General features: G+C 45.0%; 2 protein-coding genes across 3 annotated transcripts in view; one reads left to right on the forward strand and one right to left on the reverse strand.

Annotated features, from left to right (window-relative positions):
* The first annotated feature begins 413 nt into the window (after positions 1–413).
* traf3ip2l (TRAF3 interacting protein 2-like) lies at positions 414–8,005 on the forward strand. 2 transcript variants are annotated; one of them, XM_083969421.1, is made up of 10 exons: positions 414–591; positions 2,040–2,138; positions 2,990–3,654; positions 4,006–4,048; positions 4,144–4,208; positions 4,293–4,390; positions 5,628–5,696; positions 5,901–6,017; positions 6,690–6,764; positions 6,908–8,005. In XM_083969421.1, the coding sequence occupies exons 2-10, from the start codon at positions 2,074–2,076 to the stop codon at positions 7,052–7,054; spliced, it is 1,344 nt and encodes a 447-aa protein (XP_083825547.1). In that variant the 5' UTR covers positions 414–591; positions 2,040–2,073; the 3' UTR covers positions 7,055–8,005. The 2 variants fall into 2 exon arrangements, with proteins under 2 accessions (XP_083825547.1, XP_083825548.1); XM_083969422.1 differs by having other exon boundaries at positions 2,064–2,138.
* A 1,038-nt stretch (positions 8,006–9,043) lies between these two features.
* Positions 9,044–14,336, reverse strand: part of wwc3 (WWC family member 3) — a 39,002-nt gene continuing 33,709 nt past the window's right edge. Inside the window, exons 17-23 of the mRNA XM_083969460.1 lie at positions 13,834–13,964; positions 13,585–13,732; positions 12,616–12,780; positions 12,372–12,464; positions 11,253–11,483; positions 10,979–11,106; positions 9,044–9,821 (exon numbers count right to left, since the gene is read on the reverse strand). Of these exons, the coding sequence (XP_083825586.1) occupies positions 9,755–9,821; positions 10,979–11,106; positions 11,253–11,483; positions 12,372–12,464; positions 12,616–12,780; positions 13,585–13,732; positions 13,834–13,964 (963 nt within the window). The 3' untranslated portion in view covers positions 9,044–9,754. The remainder of the gene's footprint in view (positions 9,822–10,978; positions 11,107–11,252; positions 11,484–12,371; positions 12,465–12,615; positions 12,781–13,584; positions 13,733–13,833; positions 13,965–14,336) is intronic.

A 14,336-nucleotide genomic window follows, 5' to 3' on the forward strand; every position in this document is an offset into this window, starting at 1 on the left:
TCTAATCTGTCGTTATGGATCATCATCCTAGCCTGGAATGTTTTTAGCCTCTGTGGTTTTTAATCTGAAATTATATCAAATTCAGCCAAAAGTGCAGCCTGGGGTTGATTTACACTTAATATTCGAAGTGATAGGCCTAGTACTAAATGTCATATGGGCCTACTAAAAGTAGCCCCCCCTTCCCAGGTCGACTGTCCTCTTTTTTGGAAATCAAAATATGGTTACCCTAATATGAATTAGGCTATTTCCTAAACGTTAGGTCTGCAGCCACACAACTGTATGATAGGCTACATGTTCACCTACACACACACACACACACACACACACTGGTAGGTAGGGGGCGGGGCTGCTCGGCACCAAACTGACGAGCAAACTTTCTCTCCTCATTTCTCCGGGGACTCGACGACAGAGGAGTTACTGTGAAGTGAGGGAGAGAGTCTCGGTGCGTGCGCGCGCGCGTGTGTATAGTTGTGTGTATGGTTGTGCGCGCGTGAATGCGAGAGCTTGCAGGCTCGAGGTCCGAGAGGTCTGACCCCTGGGCGCGTGGACACGGAGGAGAAGCTGTGTTAACCTGCGGGAGACGTGAGAACGGTACGTTACTGTCAAGTCGTTACACAACCTGTTAGCTGAGCGGCCTATAGCTATTTACTTTGGCAGGTATTCACGTTGCTTTACGTGTGTGTACAAGGCATTAACAAACACCTGTATGTCTGGTGTGATCTGTTTTGTTACAGTTGTAGCCTATTGTTTCGAGTCTTAGCCTACTGTCTTTTTCTGAATGGGTTGTTGTGTAAATATGAAAAATCGTTAAAAAAAAAAAAACACTTTGATTTTGATTATTAATAACAAACACCTGGTGCCAGTTAATTGTTGCGGTGGAACAGCTTTAGCGCCTTACGGAGGAGTTTTAATGTGAGCGGATGTTGGTAGTTAACAGTTGAAACCACGTTAGTAAACCACCGGTGAAAGTGTGAAGCGCTCAGCGGAGACTGGGTGAAGGTTCCTCCTGTTGGCCGGGTTAAAGTGTGTGAGGTGGAGGCACAATGTGGGTCAATCAGCCTCAGTCACAGTGGAAAATGCAGACGACAGTGAGCGCGGATCGACCACAGAGGCTTTTAATAACACTTCCAGGAAGTGTAGGGGCCCGGCGTGGAAGGAAAACCCACCTGAGCCCAGATCAGAGCATTTCTGATTTTTTCATATCAAGTTTCCACTGTCAACACACATTGTTTGTTTTCACTCTTCTCTCCTTTCTCTCTCCCCTTTTTTCTCTTTCTCTCTGCATATTTCTTTGCTTATACTCTTTATCTTTCTCTTGTTCCAGTTCATCCCCATTATTTCCAACACATATCCACGCTCATACACACAGACGCACAGACCACCTACCACCACAACATCAATTAAAGGCCTATATATAGGCTACAGCCCTGTTTGCACTTGTCTTTGTGTAGCCTATTTGTCTTGTCTACCCCTTTAATAGGTTGTTTTTTTGTCTTCATAAGTTTCTCTTGTTTTCCACTTGCCTTGTATTTGCATAACTTAAAAAAAGAGAAAAAAAATAATAACACACATTTCCCACCGTTTTCACAGACGTTTGAACGCGACATGCGGAAATGCGCTCATCTCTCTGTGTGTGTATGTGTGTGTGTGCTGTGGATGCTTTTTTTTTTTAGTCAACTATCTCTTATCAAACAAGTCATTACTCAGAAATCCAGAGAGGAGGTGTTATCTCTGTGCGGGTGGGAGTCATCAATTTCTTTTAAAAACTTATTTCCACAGACACGTGTGAATTTATCTCCCTGAGTATATTAACCACCAGGCTCTGTGAGAGAGAAAAGTCCCCTGTGTGGGAGTCACTCCGTCACGCACTAATACAGTTCTCATGAAAATCAAATGGTCACCAGCACGAGTGTGGGCTGTTAGAAGAAAGGCAGCTGTAAATGTCACTACAGCTGCGTGTGTTCTGATGATGATGATGATGATGATGATGGTGGTGGTGGTGGAGTTTGTTGTTGATGTGTGACACTTGTCTCTGACAGAGTTTCATTTGCCGCTTTAACCAGACACACATGGATGTCAGCAGGAAGAGGCTCAATGATGCTGCCCACTTCCAGCTACTCAGCTTCAGCACCAACTAGGTGAGGACTTTACTGTTCCTAGTATTTTAAATGAACCAAAGCATTGTTTTGTTTTCATATTAAGATTGAGCGAGTCGATCATCTGCATAATTGAAAAAAGACATTTAGGTAAACACTAACACATACATTTAAAATACAGTAAAACAAAAGTAGTGGACCCCTCAGCCTCCTCTGGCCTCGGTTGTGTCGGATGCCACATGGATCCATATGTTAAGGAGCTGCCTGATCCAAAGAGCAAACTAAGGGAACGTAAAAACTTCAGTTCCACTTGTAAAGCACTTTTGCTAATGCTGAATGCAGGTCAAGGTTAAAGGAGTGAAGGTGAGGAATGGACTACAGCTTTTCTTTTAAAAATACGGCGCTCGACCTTTACTGCAAACATGATAACACAGGTGTAGCTCGAACCGCCCATGCCCACACATATGTCACAGCGATGGTAGATGATAAGAACAGCACAATGTGAAGCAGCACCATCTTCCATAGCTGTGTGTATTAAAGCAGAAGTAAGCGATCCGGTGGTTTTGGCTAACTTCCTGTCAGCCGATGGAGTTAGCAGTCCCCGCCCTCGTCCCTACGTCACCACATTCAGGCGCATCCCTTGGCTGCACACACAGAGAGGACCGCCCCTTTATGCCGTTCTCTCTCCTCATTGGATAAAGGTTGTAGGATACAAGGAAAGTTTTCTCCTCGGCTTACAGCAGAGCAGAGTGACTGGCAGACCCGTGTTTCAGACCAAACACTCTATATAAGTGATTGCCGTCGGAAGATATAACTATTTAAGACTTATATTAACACAAACATTCCGCTTTAATTGCATCATAATGTGGCAAAATTGTCTTCTGATCCCACAGTCGCATCAGCCAGCTGAGCAGATACCTGAGCAGACACCACAACACGCCCGAGGAGGACGATGAGACCATGAGCACCAAGGGACAGGAAGCCATGTCCGTCCGCAAGCCGGACGCCGTCCAGGAGGGCCGCGACGGCCACTGCTCTCTCCCGGAGTACGCCACCTTCGCCGACGACTCCCTGTTCAGCAGAGGGAGGCCCGACACGGAGCAGGGACACAAACACAACCACAGCCTCCCTCAGCCCGGCCCCACCTACTGCCCCTACCAGCCGTCCCGCAGCCTGCTGCCCGGGTACGGCCAGCCCACCCCCTTCCCCAGCCAGGCCGAGCCCAGCTTCGGCAGCAGCTGGTCGGGGTATCCCAACAGCCTGCCGTCCTACATGAGCCAGAAAGATTGCTCCAGCTGCCCCGGGGACAGCTGCCACTCCGGGTACAAGTTCCTGTCGCTGCCCGGCGGACACAGCACCAGCACCAGCAGCCTGGAGCAGCCCTTCTCCCTGCGCTCCAACCCGCCGTCGGCCGACTTCTACCACCACACTCTGTCTCCGTACGCGTGCTCGCCTCAGGGAGCCGCCTGCTGCGCTCAGTGTCCTGCAGACACCTTCAACCGGGGGCCTATGGTCAACCACCCCGGGCCCCAGTACCACCCAGCATTCAGCCCCTGCTGTGAGTCTGGTGACGAGATTATTGATCCTAAAAAACAAGCTCTGTTAGAAAACTTGCAGTAGTGTTGTTATTGATTAATAATAATAATGTGCTCGGTGCGATGGCCCCGTGGCCCTAATAATTATAGTTTATTTGTATAGCACCTTTCATTCACAAATTACAGCTGAAAGTGCTTCACAGGGCAAAATAATGGTACAATAAAAGGCAATACAGACAAGATAAGAACATAATTCATGCAATTTACAGTTTACAGTTTGTACAATTTACAAAAAACAAAAACAAAAAAATGCTGCTGTAACTTCATCAGAACTCTCCCGAGTGATTTTATCTGATCTGTCTTTGCTGCTTCAGATCCAGGCGACTGCAGACCTCCTGGAGCTGGACACACACACATGTGAGTTTCCGCTCCCCTCAGACATTCTTATGTGAGCTGAGCTCCACGCTACATGTCGCATGTCTCTAATCCACATGATCTTGAACTTCATGCAGCGGTCACAACGCTCCGGCAAAAGAGAAGCAACCTCCCTACAGCACAATGTTGTCTCTGGAGCAGAGTAAGTGTTGATCTGCAGTAATGAGATGACTCTGAGCTGCTCTCTTCTGCTTCTATCACTTCCATATCTCTGTCTTTAACGCAGGGAGGGTCTTTGTCACGTATGAGGCCGACAACGACAAACACGTCAATGAGATCATCAACTTTGTTGCTCTGCTGCGACACAACGGCTTTGATACACATGTATGTAACAGTTTCTTGTCCTTTCATGTGTTAGGCTTTTCTTTAACAAAATATAATTCATTTAAAACTTTGTATGAACTTCAGGTGGTTTAAGGGGAAAATGCACACAAACATAAAAAAAAACACACAAAAAAATCATTTTGAATTCACACCACAGAGTGTAACCAGTGGAGAGAACAGCTGTGCTGCAGTTGCTGATGTGTTTTAGAAGAAGGAGTTCATCTGTTTTTATGACAGGTTTTATTGTGTGTCTTATCTATGAGGAGTAATTGACATATTTATAATAGTTGAGGGGCTGTAGTCAAGGATGTATGTACATGCGTGTGTGTGTATATACACGACAAGTGTGCGTCTGTGTATGTATATATAGCGGATATATATGTAACGGAGGTCCGCGGGTATAGTCACAGTCACAAGGTACCAGTAAGGAGAAGTGACAGTGTGTGGCGGTTAGCGGTACTGAAGTTAAACTCATTCACCTATAAAAGACGTGCTAACCAACTTGCCAAGTGCTCATTGAGCTCTTGGCGAAACGTTTAGCATTGTCGCCCGCGGGTGTTTTCAGACACATTCTTCTTTTTATTATTTGACCAGGTGCTATGACTACACACTGAGCCCCAGTTACCAGCTTTGAGAATATAGTGAGATACAGTGTCTGGGCTAGCTGAGACTAATTATTAGGATTAAGCTCTCTTGCTTTAGCTTTGTCTGGTTTATATACATGTGTACTTTACTGTTCCTAATATTTATGATCCAAAGCATTGTTTTGTTTTTGTATTAAGATTGAGCGAGTCGATCATCTGCATAATTGAAAAAATATGTTTGGGTAAACACTGACACATACATTTAAAATACAGTAAAACAAAAGTAGTGGACCCCTCAGCCTCCTCTGGCTGTGGTTGTGTTGGATGCCACATGGCTCCACATGTTGAGGAGCTGCCTGATCCAAAGAGCAAACTGAGGGAACGTAAAAACCTTCAGTGGAGTATGTGAGAGCAGAGGGTGGAGCAATAAAACCTGAAGCAAAGAGTAGAAGCAGAACACGCCTCCACACTGGTATCATCCAGGTCCAGGATCGAATGATTATTTGAGAATAGAGCTCATAAACAAATACATGACAATTATGTCATCTCTCACTAACAAAGGGTGCACTGATTTTTGTTGCAGTTGGTTCTTGAACATGAAAACTTCCACTATGGTTCAGTTGGTCAAACATTAAAATGTCTGTCTGTTTCAGATCGACATCTTTGAGCAGCAGTTCAGGAGTATAAGCAAGATCGACTTCATGGAGCGTTACCTCAGTGAGGTAAAGACCATCAGAGTTTTCTGAATAGTAAGAAGGCCAGCCCGCGGTAATGTGGCAAACTGGAGGGGGTGTTGCATCATCTCTTTTTACAGCAAGAGACGACATGTTTTATCAGTCGGTTTAACTGCAGCACTAGAGTGAAACCAGCTCATTAAAATGTAGATGTACTGACAAGCAGTTATAATTGCCTTTCCCCTCACTCAGAAAGAGTACCTGATCATCATCATCATCAGCCCCAAGTACTACGAGACGGTGACGGCCTCCCCCGTCGGCCTGGAGAACGACGAGCGGACCTTCAACACTGTCTACATACACAAACAGGTCCCTGTCCAAATCAAGACTCTATTACTCACCTAAAAGGGATAGTTCAACACTTCGGCAAATTGGCCAATTGCCATAATCCCTATAGTTTTAGCAGTAGGTTCGTTACCTTCGATTGTCAGTGCAAGCTATTTTTAGAACGGCGAAGAGGCTCATGGAATTCCTTGGTTTCCCTCATCAAACTCATCAAATACACAATCCAACAACTCCAAAACGCTCTCATGGACAAGTTGTGACCTGCACATTCACCACGCTACGAGATAATAATGGAATGTTACGAGACAGAGTTGTTTTCGAGGTAAATGCAGAGACTGCTTGCCGAAAAACTGTCCCAGATGGGAACGCGCATCAGCGGTTTGCATGAATTTACCACAAAAACAACTGCGTCTGGTAACGTTCCGTTATTTTGGAGTTGGATTGTGTATTTGATGAGTTTGATGAGGGAAACCAAGAAATCCCATTAGCCTCCATAGTGTAGCTCTGAGCAGCTCACGGCTCTGCTCCGCCGTTCTAAAAACAGCTTGCACCGACAATTAAAGGTAACGAACCTACTGCTATGACTAGAGGGATTATGGCAATGGGCCAAAACATTTTGAACTATCTCCCTTTAAAGATACTTTCACTCTGATGATGGTTTCATACTACTTACTGTGTGTGTGTTTCTGTGTTCAGCTCCAGAACGAGTTCATCCAGAACGGATCGAAGAATTTCCGGTTCATCCCCATTTTGTTCCCTGGAGCAAAAAAGGTCAGTTTTATGCAACACTCTGATGTGATGTGCCACTGTATTTGTGATGATTCTTACTGTTGGACACACACATGATCGCAACAGCAGCGTGATGATCTTCTCCTTCTCCTCTGTGTGTGTGTGTGTGTATTTTATGATCTCAGTGTCACGTACCCAACTGGCTTCAAAACACAAACGTGTACGGATGGCCGCGCGACCGGGACGACATCCTGCGGCGGCTGATGAGGGTGGAGAAGTACAACCCGCCTCCGATAGGGGAGCTGCCCACCATCGTTTCCATCCCCCTATAGACACTCTGACCTTGGACTGAAAATCCAACAGTCGTCGGAAGCGTGAGCTGGACCGTTTTTGTTTTGACTCGATTGTGACTGCGAGGAGCTTGTTCGTTCGTTCGTTGTCGTAATGTGTTGTGCCACTGGGAAGAGCCAGTGAAAATCCAGGCCTGCGGACTCAGCGTGCGTCAGGCTGCGTGCTTTAACCTGAGCCCCGCCGCGTTGCACCTGCTGCATCACCGGCACATCTCCTCCTCAAGTGGTGAATTTCACAGCCTGACATGTTCATCATCATGACTCATGGTTGAACACGCGTCCTTGCAAATGTCAGATTTCTCCTATTTTATTGGGGCTCACCTGTTACGCACACACCTGTTGTATAATTAAATCTGTGATGACTGTTTACCCCCACAGTTTTCATTTCATGTGTAAACAGTGACAGATATCCTCCCCCGTCGTATCACCTGTTTTATTGCAGTGTAGCCAGTTCAAACAGCTGCCCACCTGGATGTGGAGTGTAATTTATTCACTTTTAATGGCACTCTGTAGGCGGTAGATGCTGTGTAAGCAAACACAGATTTGTTTACAGTGTGTCTTTTTTTACGTCACAGTTACACACATCTGATGTTAGATTACGGTAAAAGAAAAAAAAAAAAAAAAAGTATATATGTTTTTAGGATGATTTGTATCAACAGGTGTGGTTTTACTTAGTAACAAGGAGCTGACTGTAACCACACTGTCTTTGCCCGTTTACTACGAAACACAAGTGGCCGGTGCACCACAGCAGTAGTAGTATTTTTCAGTGCAGGGAAACAAGTGAAACCACTGAAACCAACATGGTACAATATGTGAAGAACACAGTATTTGTAAAGAATGGTAATATAAAGTATAAACTGTCACTAATGTGTATTGTTACAAAACACCAGCAAAGGTTGATGTTACAGACATTTTAGATTGAATTTCTGCACTGGAACTGTTCTCTGTGGATTTGGTTTTAATTAAATGTAAAAAAAAAAAAAAAGTCATTAATAATAATTAAAAGTGAACCGTGTGCTTGCATGTGACGGTGTTTTGGTCGGTGTTTGGATGATGCTACATCTCCTCTGGGAAACATGCATAGTGAAGCTGGCCCCAAATTTGACAGTAAACGGCAGACAAGCAGAGACTTGAGCCCGGTTTGCCTGCAGGGCTAGGTGGACAATGTTTTCAAGAACGAGCTGCATTTTTCTGCTCGTCTCACTTCACCCAGGAGGAATTCAGCCTGAGCTCAAGAGAAGCCGCAGCTCCGCGGCTTATGTGAAAAAAAAAAAGGTTCAAACAGGATGTTGTATGAAGATAAGTAGCTGACACAGCTGACGGCACAGCGGGGCTTCTAAAGAAACTGGCAAATTTAGACTAAAATAGGTCATCGCTCATCACAAGCCATTTGTGGCTGCAGAAAAGTCAAGTGTGACATTGTGACACATTTGAAAGGAAAATGTTTGCGTGTGCAGAAAAGTGATATGCTCTTCATCCCAGCCAAGGTTGTTGTGGTTTAAATGTCTTCATTAGTTTGCTCTGATTTTTTCAGGTTTGTTTTAGTGAGTTCAACAAGTGATCAAGCAGTCTTAGTTTAGTTTTTTAGGTGATTTGTAGAAGCATTTATATTAGAGCTGCCAAGATGTACTTTCAAATTTGTGGGATTTGTTCCTTTTAGTTGCATCACACAAATGTTCCCATCAGTCCTCATTACCATACATTTACACTTGTCTACCTGGGGGTCGTACTCATATTGAGGTGTGGCATTTTTTCTTTTCTTTGCCAATTTTTTCTTTCTAAGAAAATTAAAACCTCAGTTCAGTTTTAGTTTGCTTTGCATTGTTTATTGTAGTTTTCATTAAATTTTTTATTTCAGTGAACTTAATTATTTTTTCACTGCTAGTTTTAGTTAACCCTGATCCCAGCACAGGTTGATCAAGAAATTCACCTGCATCTGAATCAGAACTGACAAACACTGAAGCATGGAGATGTGGTTTAATGGTTTTTTATCTTCACAAGAGGTAACACTGCAGATGTTCATACAGACATCATTAAAAAATCTGAGTACAGTGTTTCATATATCCATCCATATATTGAAAAGTACATGAATTAATATTAATTTTAATAACATAACAAAAAAGGACAACATCAGTGATAAAATGGATTACAAGGATTACACAAAGTGACATTTGATGTAAATAACTCTTAAGAATTAGGAAACAGGAAACAAAAATCAGACAATAGTTCCATTTTACTGTATGTAAAAACACTGAAGTGCTATTTGTTCCAAGCTACAAAATACACTTAAAAAGCAGGAAGCTTTTTTTTCCTTCAAGGAAAAGTACTATAAAATAAGTTACAGTACAGTGAATTTGTCCAAACCGACTTTTGTTCCCGTCTTCCAGCCTTTTTTTGTGAGCACAAACAACAGAAGTAACTCTGGGTGAAGAGTTACGGTTTCCTCATGAAAGGCAACTTCTTCAAAAAGGAAATGAACAGTTGTGCTGTTGTCGATAGGTGTGTGTCTGCTGTGTTCATGTTTAGAGGAATAGCCGCACAAACACTTCTGAAAATGCGAAACCTTCTAATCTTCAACATCATCTGAGTGTCACCACGCCCGCCCGCGTCCTCGGTCGAAACAACGTTGTACTTCATGAATAGTTTGACAAATACTTCATGTTTAGTCACATAAACGAGCGCTCATACGTCGTCAGCCGGTAAAGGAGGTATGTTGAACCTTGGTCTTGTGAAAAAAGCCATCTTCTCTCTGCAGACAGAAGGAAACAGAACATATCGTCACACACATACCTATGTTCACAAAATATGAGACTTCATGTCTCAGCTGCCAGGGCCTAAAGGAATTTTTTCTTCAGATCTCTGGCATGTGCAGAATGCACCACAGTCTCTCCTCTCTCTTCCTATTGGCCTAGTAGATAACAGGCCATCACACACACACTGCTGGTCAGAAGGGTCTGAGCAGGGCGTCGTATAGCTCACTGGTTAGAGCCCCATGAGCAGAGGCTAAAGTCCTTGCTGCAGCGGCCGTGGTTCGATTCCACCCAGCGCCCCTTTCCCCCCCTCTCTCTGTCTCTCTCCAATTGTCCTGTAATAAAGGTATAAAAGCCTGAAAAAAAAACTTAGAAAACAAAACAAGTGTCTGACCACCCTGTCCTGTAATGGTCCTTAAAGGGATACTTCACCCAAAATCAATAATTCACAGATTTTCTACTCACCGTCATGCCAAGGAAGGGTTTGGAGAACTTTCTGAGTCATCAAAACTCTGATGACTCAGAAAGTTCTCCAAACCCTTCCTTGGCAATTGGTGAATTATGCATTTTGGGTGAAGTATCCCTTTAATGGTACAAAGGTAAATAGTCAACCGTAAGAAAGGAATAAAAAAAAGCTCAAGTCACCAAAAACTGGAAATGAATTTCAATGTGAGAACCAGAAACTGGTTCAATCAGATTTCCTGCAGTTTGAAATAAAGTAAATTTGAAAGTGAAAACAAAGGATGCAGGTTGAATAACAAACCACTCCAGCCCTGCTGAGTTTTATTTGAAAAAATTAAACTGCAAAAGTATGCTGCACTATAATCATGCATGTGCATGTGCATGATTATAGCTGATGTATGTGTTGCTGTAAATATTTGACTGACTGACAAGCCTCCAGGCAGCAGTCAGGGCGGGGCAGAGGTGAACTGTTTTCCAGCTGACAGTGATGTAAACATTGTTACAACAGTTTACCAAGCCCGATGTACTCATTTCTGTTCCGTGTTGTCTCTTTGATGCATGGGTGGGTGAAGGGTGGGGTTGGTGGAACATTCCTGTGAGCATTTGATCTTATAATTATGTGAAGCTACATAATCTGGTTATGTGTCTAATATCTGGGGCCATGGCCTAATTTCACAGTCAGCACAGTCCCAACCTGAATGTCTGCACCGGCAGGGGCTCCTTCTGACTCTGCCCCCTCATCTGCAGAACTTCTTTGGAAGCCTTCCTCATCCTCCTCTCCACCGCCTCCTCCTGACGCTGCTCCTGCTTGCTTTGGTTGGCCTGGAGAACAACAACAAACAGTCACCCACTTGCCCAACCAGGTCCAAGCTCAGGCGGTGTGTGTGTGTGTGTGTGTGTGTGTGTGTGTGTGTGTGTGTGTGTGTGTGTGTGTGTGTGTGTGTGTGAGGTGCCTGCTGCCGTCTCACCTGTCTCTGGGCCTCTCTGAGCAGGCAGCGGAAGCGCTCGTCTCTCAGAGCCCAGTGGGGGAGCTCGGTGGCGTCCCTGCTCTGCGGCTCCTCCAGCCGCAGCTTCAGCTCCCTCAGGGCGCTCAGCTCCTCCATCAGCTGCCTCTGACGCGTCCTGCAGGCCTGGAGATCCAGCTCCAGGTCCAGGGAGGTGCGGGTCGGCTGCTCGGCCAGGGAGGAGCGGTACGACTGCTGCTCACACACATGAACCAAGTTCAGAACCTCAACTTTTAAAGGGATAGTTCAACATTTTGGCAAACTGGCCCATTGCCATAATCCCTAAAGTTTTAGAAGTAGATTTGTTACCTTTAAATGTCGGTGCAAGCTATTACAGAGGCTAATGGGATTTCTTGGTTTCTCTCATCAAATACACAACCCAACAACTCCAAAACGCTCTTGTTGACAAGTTGTGACCTGCACATTCACCACGCTATGAGATAATAACAGAACATTACGAGACAGAGTTGTTTCCAAGGTAAATTCATGCATAACCGCTGATGCGCGTTCCGGTCGGGGGCAGTTTATCAGCAAGCAGTTTCTGCATTTGCCTTGAAAACAACTCTGTCTCGTAACATTCTGTTATTATCATAGCGTGGTGAATGTGCAGGTCACAACTTGTCCACCAGAGCGTTTTGCAGTTGCTGGATTGTGTATTTGATGAGGGAAACCAAGAAATTCCATTAGCCTCCGTAGCGTAGCTCTGAGCAGCTCACAGCTCTGCTCCGCTGTTCTAAAAACAGTTTGCACCGACAATTAAAGGTAATGAACCTACTCCTAAAACTATAGGCAATTTTGCCAAAATGTTGAACTATCCCTTTAACACACACTGAAATACAGATGTAAAGACATGCAGGTCCTCATCTGAAAACAGAGAATTGTCTTTGGTTTTGTGTGTGGACTTTACTGCACCTTGTGTTTTTGTTTTGGATGTACAGTCAATAGTATATTTCTATTGCATAAGTGTGAATACACATTAACTGTCTGTTTTTTTAAATTTTTGGCATAAAATTAATAAAAAATTGTTAACAAAAACAAAACACACACACTGACACGTGTTCCTAATGAGTAACAGTCCAATACCTGCTTATATCGCAACGTTCTCCTTTCCAACGTGTTTCTGACAAAAGGGGATTTCTTTGGTAGAGTGGAGCTGTCGCTGTCGCTGCGATACAACTGTAAGGTAAAATCAGTTACTGTACAGAGAGGAAGGATTCACACAGAGCTGTCAAACCAGAAATAACAACAACAGAGTCTTAAATGTCAGTCAACACACGTCGCTGACAACCTTAAGTGTCACATGTCTTCTGCGTCTCTAGAAACTCACCCTGCAGACATACTGGCTGCGAGCGCCGGGAGAGAAAGTCTGTGAGCGAACGATGGTGCTGCCGCGCATGAAGGGCGAGGCGTGACCCCAGCGCCCCCCCCTCTCTTTGGGCCGGACTCGCACTGGCTCTGGGAACAGGCCCTCGGTCATGGTGGCCTTCTCCACCTGCGGATCAACAGAAATTCATCGCACCTGCGCCCAGAGGCGTTGCAACAGGGCAGGCAGCCCAGGCAACTGCCCTGGGCTGGAAGGGGGCCCCCAGGGGCGGCTGGCATTGGTTCATATCGGTGACAACCTGATGTTGTCACTGGCTGTGTACATCGAATGTTGTAATGCATAGTCAACCCAGTATCATATATAAAAATGCAACCACCTAGCGACAGCAGAAAACTTTGCCATTTCTAATTATTCTGGCTGGATCTGAAAAAACAAGCAAGCGAATGATTATGTACATTCACTGAGCAATTATTATGAAAATAAAATATATATTTCTTGCTAGAAATGTAATCAAAGGGCATTTTTATGCAGACACTACCTCAAAATATTGATTTTTCCACTAAAAATTGTAGAAATATTTGCTAATGTTTTTTGTTCTCACGTCCAGAAACTTGAAAGTCACGTGACTTGGACGCAAAACAATACAGAAAAAAATAGTCAGAAAAAAACAATTTAAGAGCCGTTACTGTAAACCCTCTATGTTTTTGCACTTTGGACCAACGTAGCCAAGGTACGTTTTATATGAGATTGAGTTGGCATAGTATGCAGAATTGAATCATCAATAGTTTGGGATTTTTGGATTCATTAACAGTTAATGTTTGTGGTCCCGGTTGGGGCTGGGGGCCCTCCAAGTTACTTCTTGCCTGGGGCCTCCAGAGTGTCTAGAACCGCCCCTGCCTGCGCCGCAGACTCATCTGTGGATGAACATGAAGCACCACACCCCCCCTCCCCCCCACCACTGTGTGCTCTTACCTTCACTGTGCACAGCTTGGTGGCTGTCTGATCACAGCGCCCTCCAGTGGCGATGCAGACGCCCTCTGCACACAGGCCCTCGGAGCAGGGAGCCGTGAACGCCGTGCTGTTGCTGCAGCCGCTGTCCACCGACTCTGCCTGCCAGCTCCTGCAAAGACACGCCCCATTTTTATAACAACACACACACACATAACAAAAGTAGAAGTGGATGACGGGAGAGGCGTTGACTCAAGCAGGAAATTTCATCACCTCTCAGATGCTCCCTCCCCTGGCTCCTCCTTCTTCTCCAGCCTCTGCAGCTCCAGCTCGGCGTGGCGCTCCTGAGAGACGGCGGCAGCAGCGGCGCCGGCGGTGCGTGACAGATGAGTGCAAACATTGTCCTGTGATGTCACAGAGAAAACGATCAAACACCATCTTCAACACCCCTCCTCGGAGCAGGCTAGAAGCCACAGAGTGCGGAGGCGTGTTTGGCTTCTAGAAACGCAGCCTCTCTCCACACCTGCAGATTATTAACAGGTGCTGAGCAGCAGTTTACGGTGGAATTCCTCCTGAGGGCCCGAGAGGATTTACAGTTTAATGCAGGAATTTAATTAGTTGTTTGTTATGGCGACAGCTCGGGGCTCAGGGTTGTTGATTTTCTTTTTTTTTTGTTGTAATGTGTCAGCAGGTGGAAGCATTAGAGGACTGAGCAGTCACAGGATGATGACAAAGATATGAGAGAGAAAAAAATCCATGACGCAGAGTTGTACGCC

This window comes from Trachurus trachurus (assembly GCF_905171665.1).
Source record: "Trachurus trachurus genome assembly, chromosome: 4".
NCBI classification, from domain to species: Eukaryota; Metazoa; Chordata; class Actinopteri; order Carangiformes; family Carangidae; genus Trachurus; species Trachurus trachurus.

Coding starts and splice junctions, on each gene's coding strand:
- traf3ip2l (XM_083969421.1), top strand. CDS start 2,074: ATGTCAGCAGGAAGAGGCTCAATGATGCTGCCCACTTCCAGCTACTCA. Junction 4,209..4,292: donor AATGTTGTCTCTGGAGCAGA/GTAAGTGTTGAT, acceptor TCTTTAACGCAG/GGAGGGTCTTTGTCACGTAT. Junction 6,765..6,907: donor TGTTCCCTGGAGCAAAAAAG/GTCAGTTTTATG, acceptor TTATGATCTCAG/TGTCACGTACCCAACTGGCT.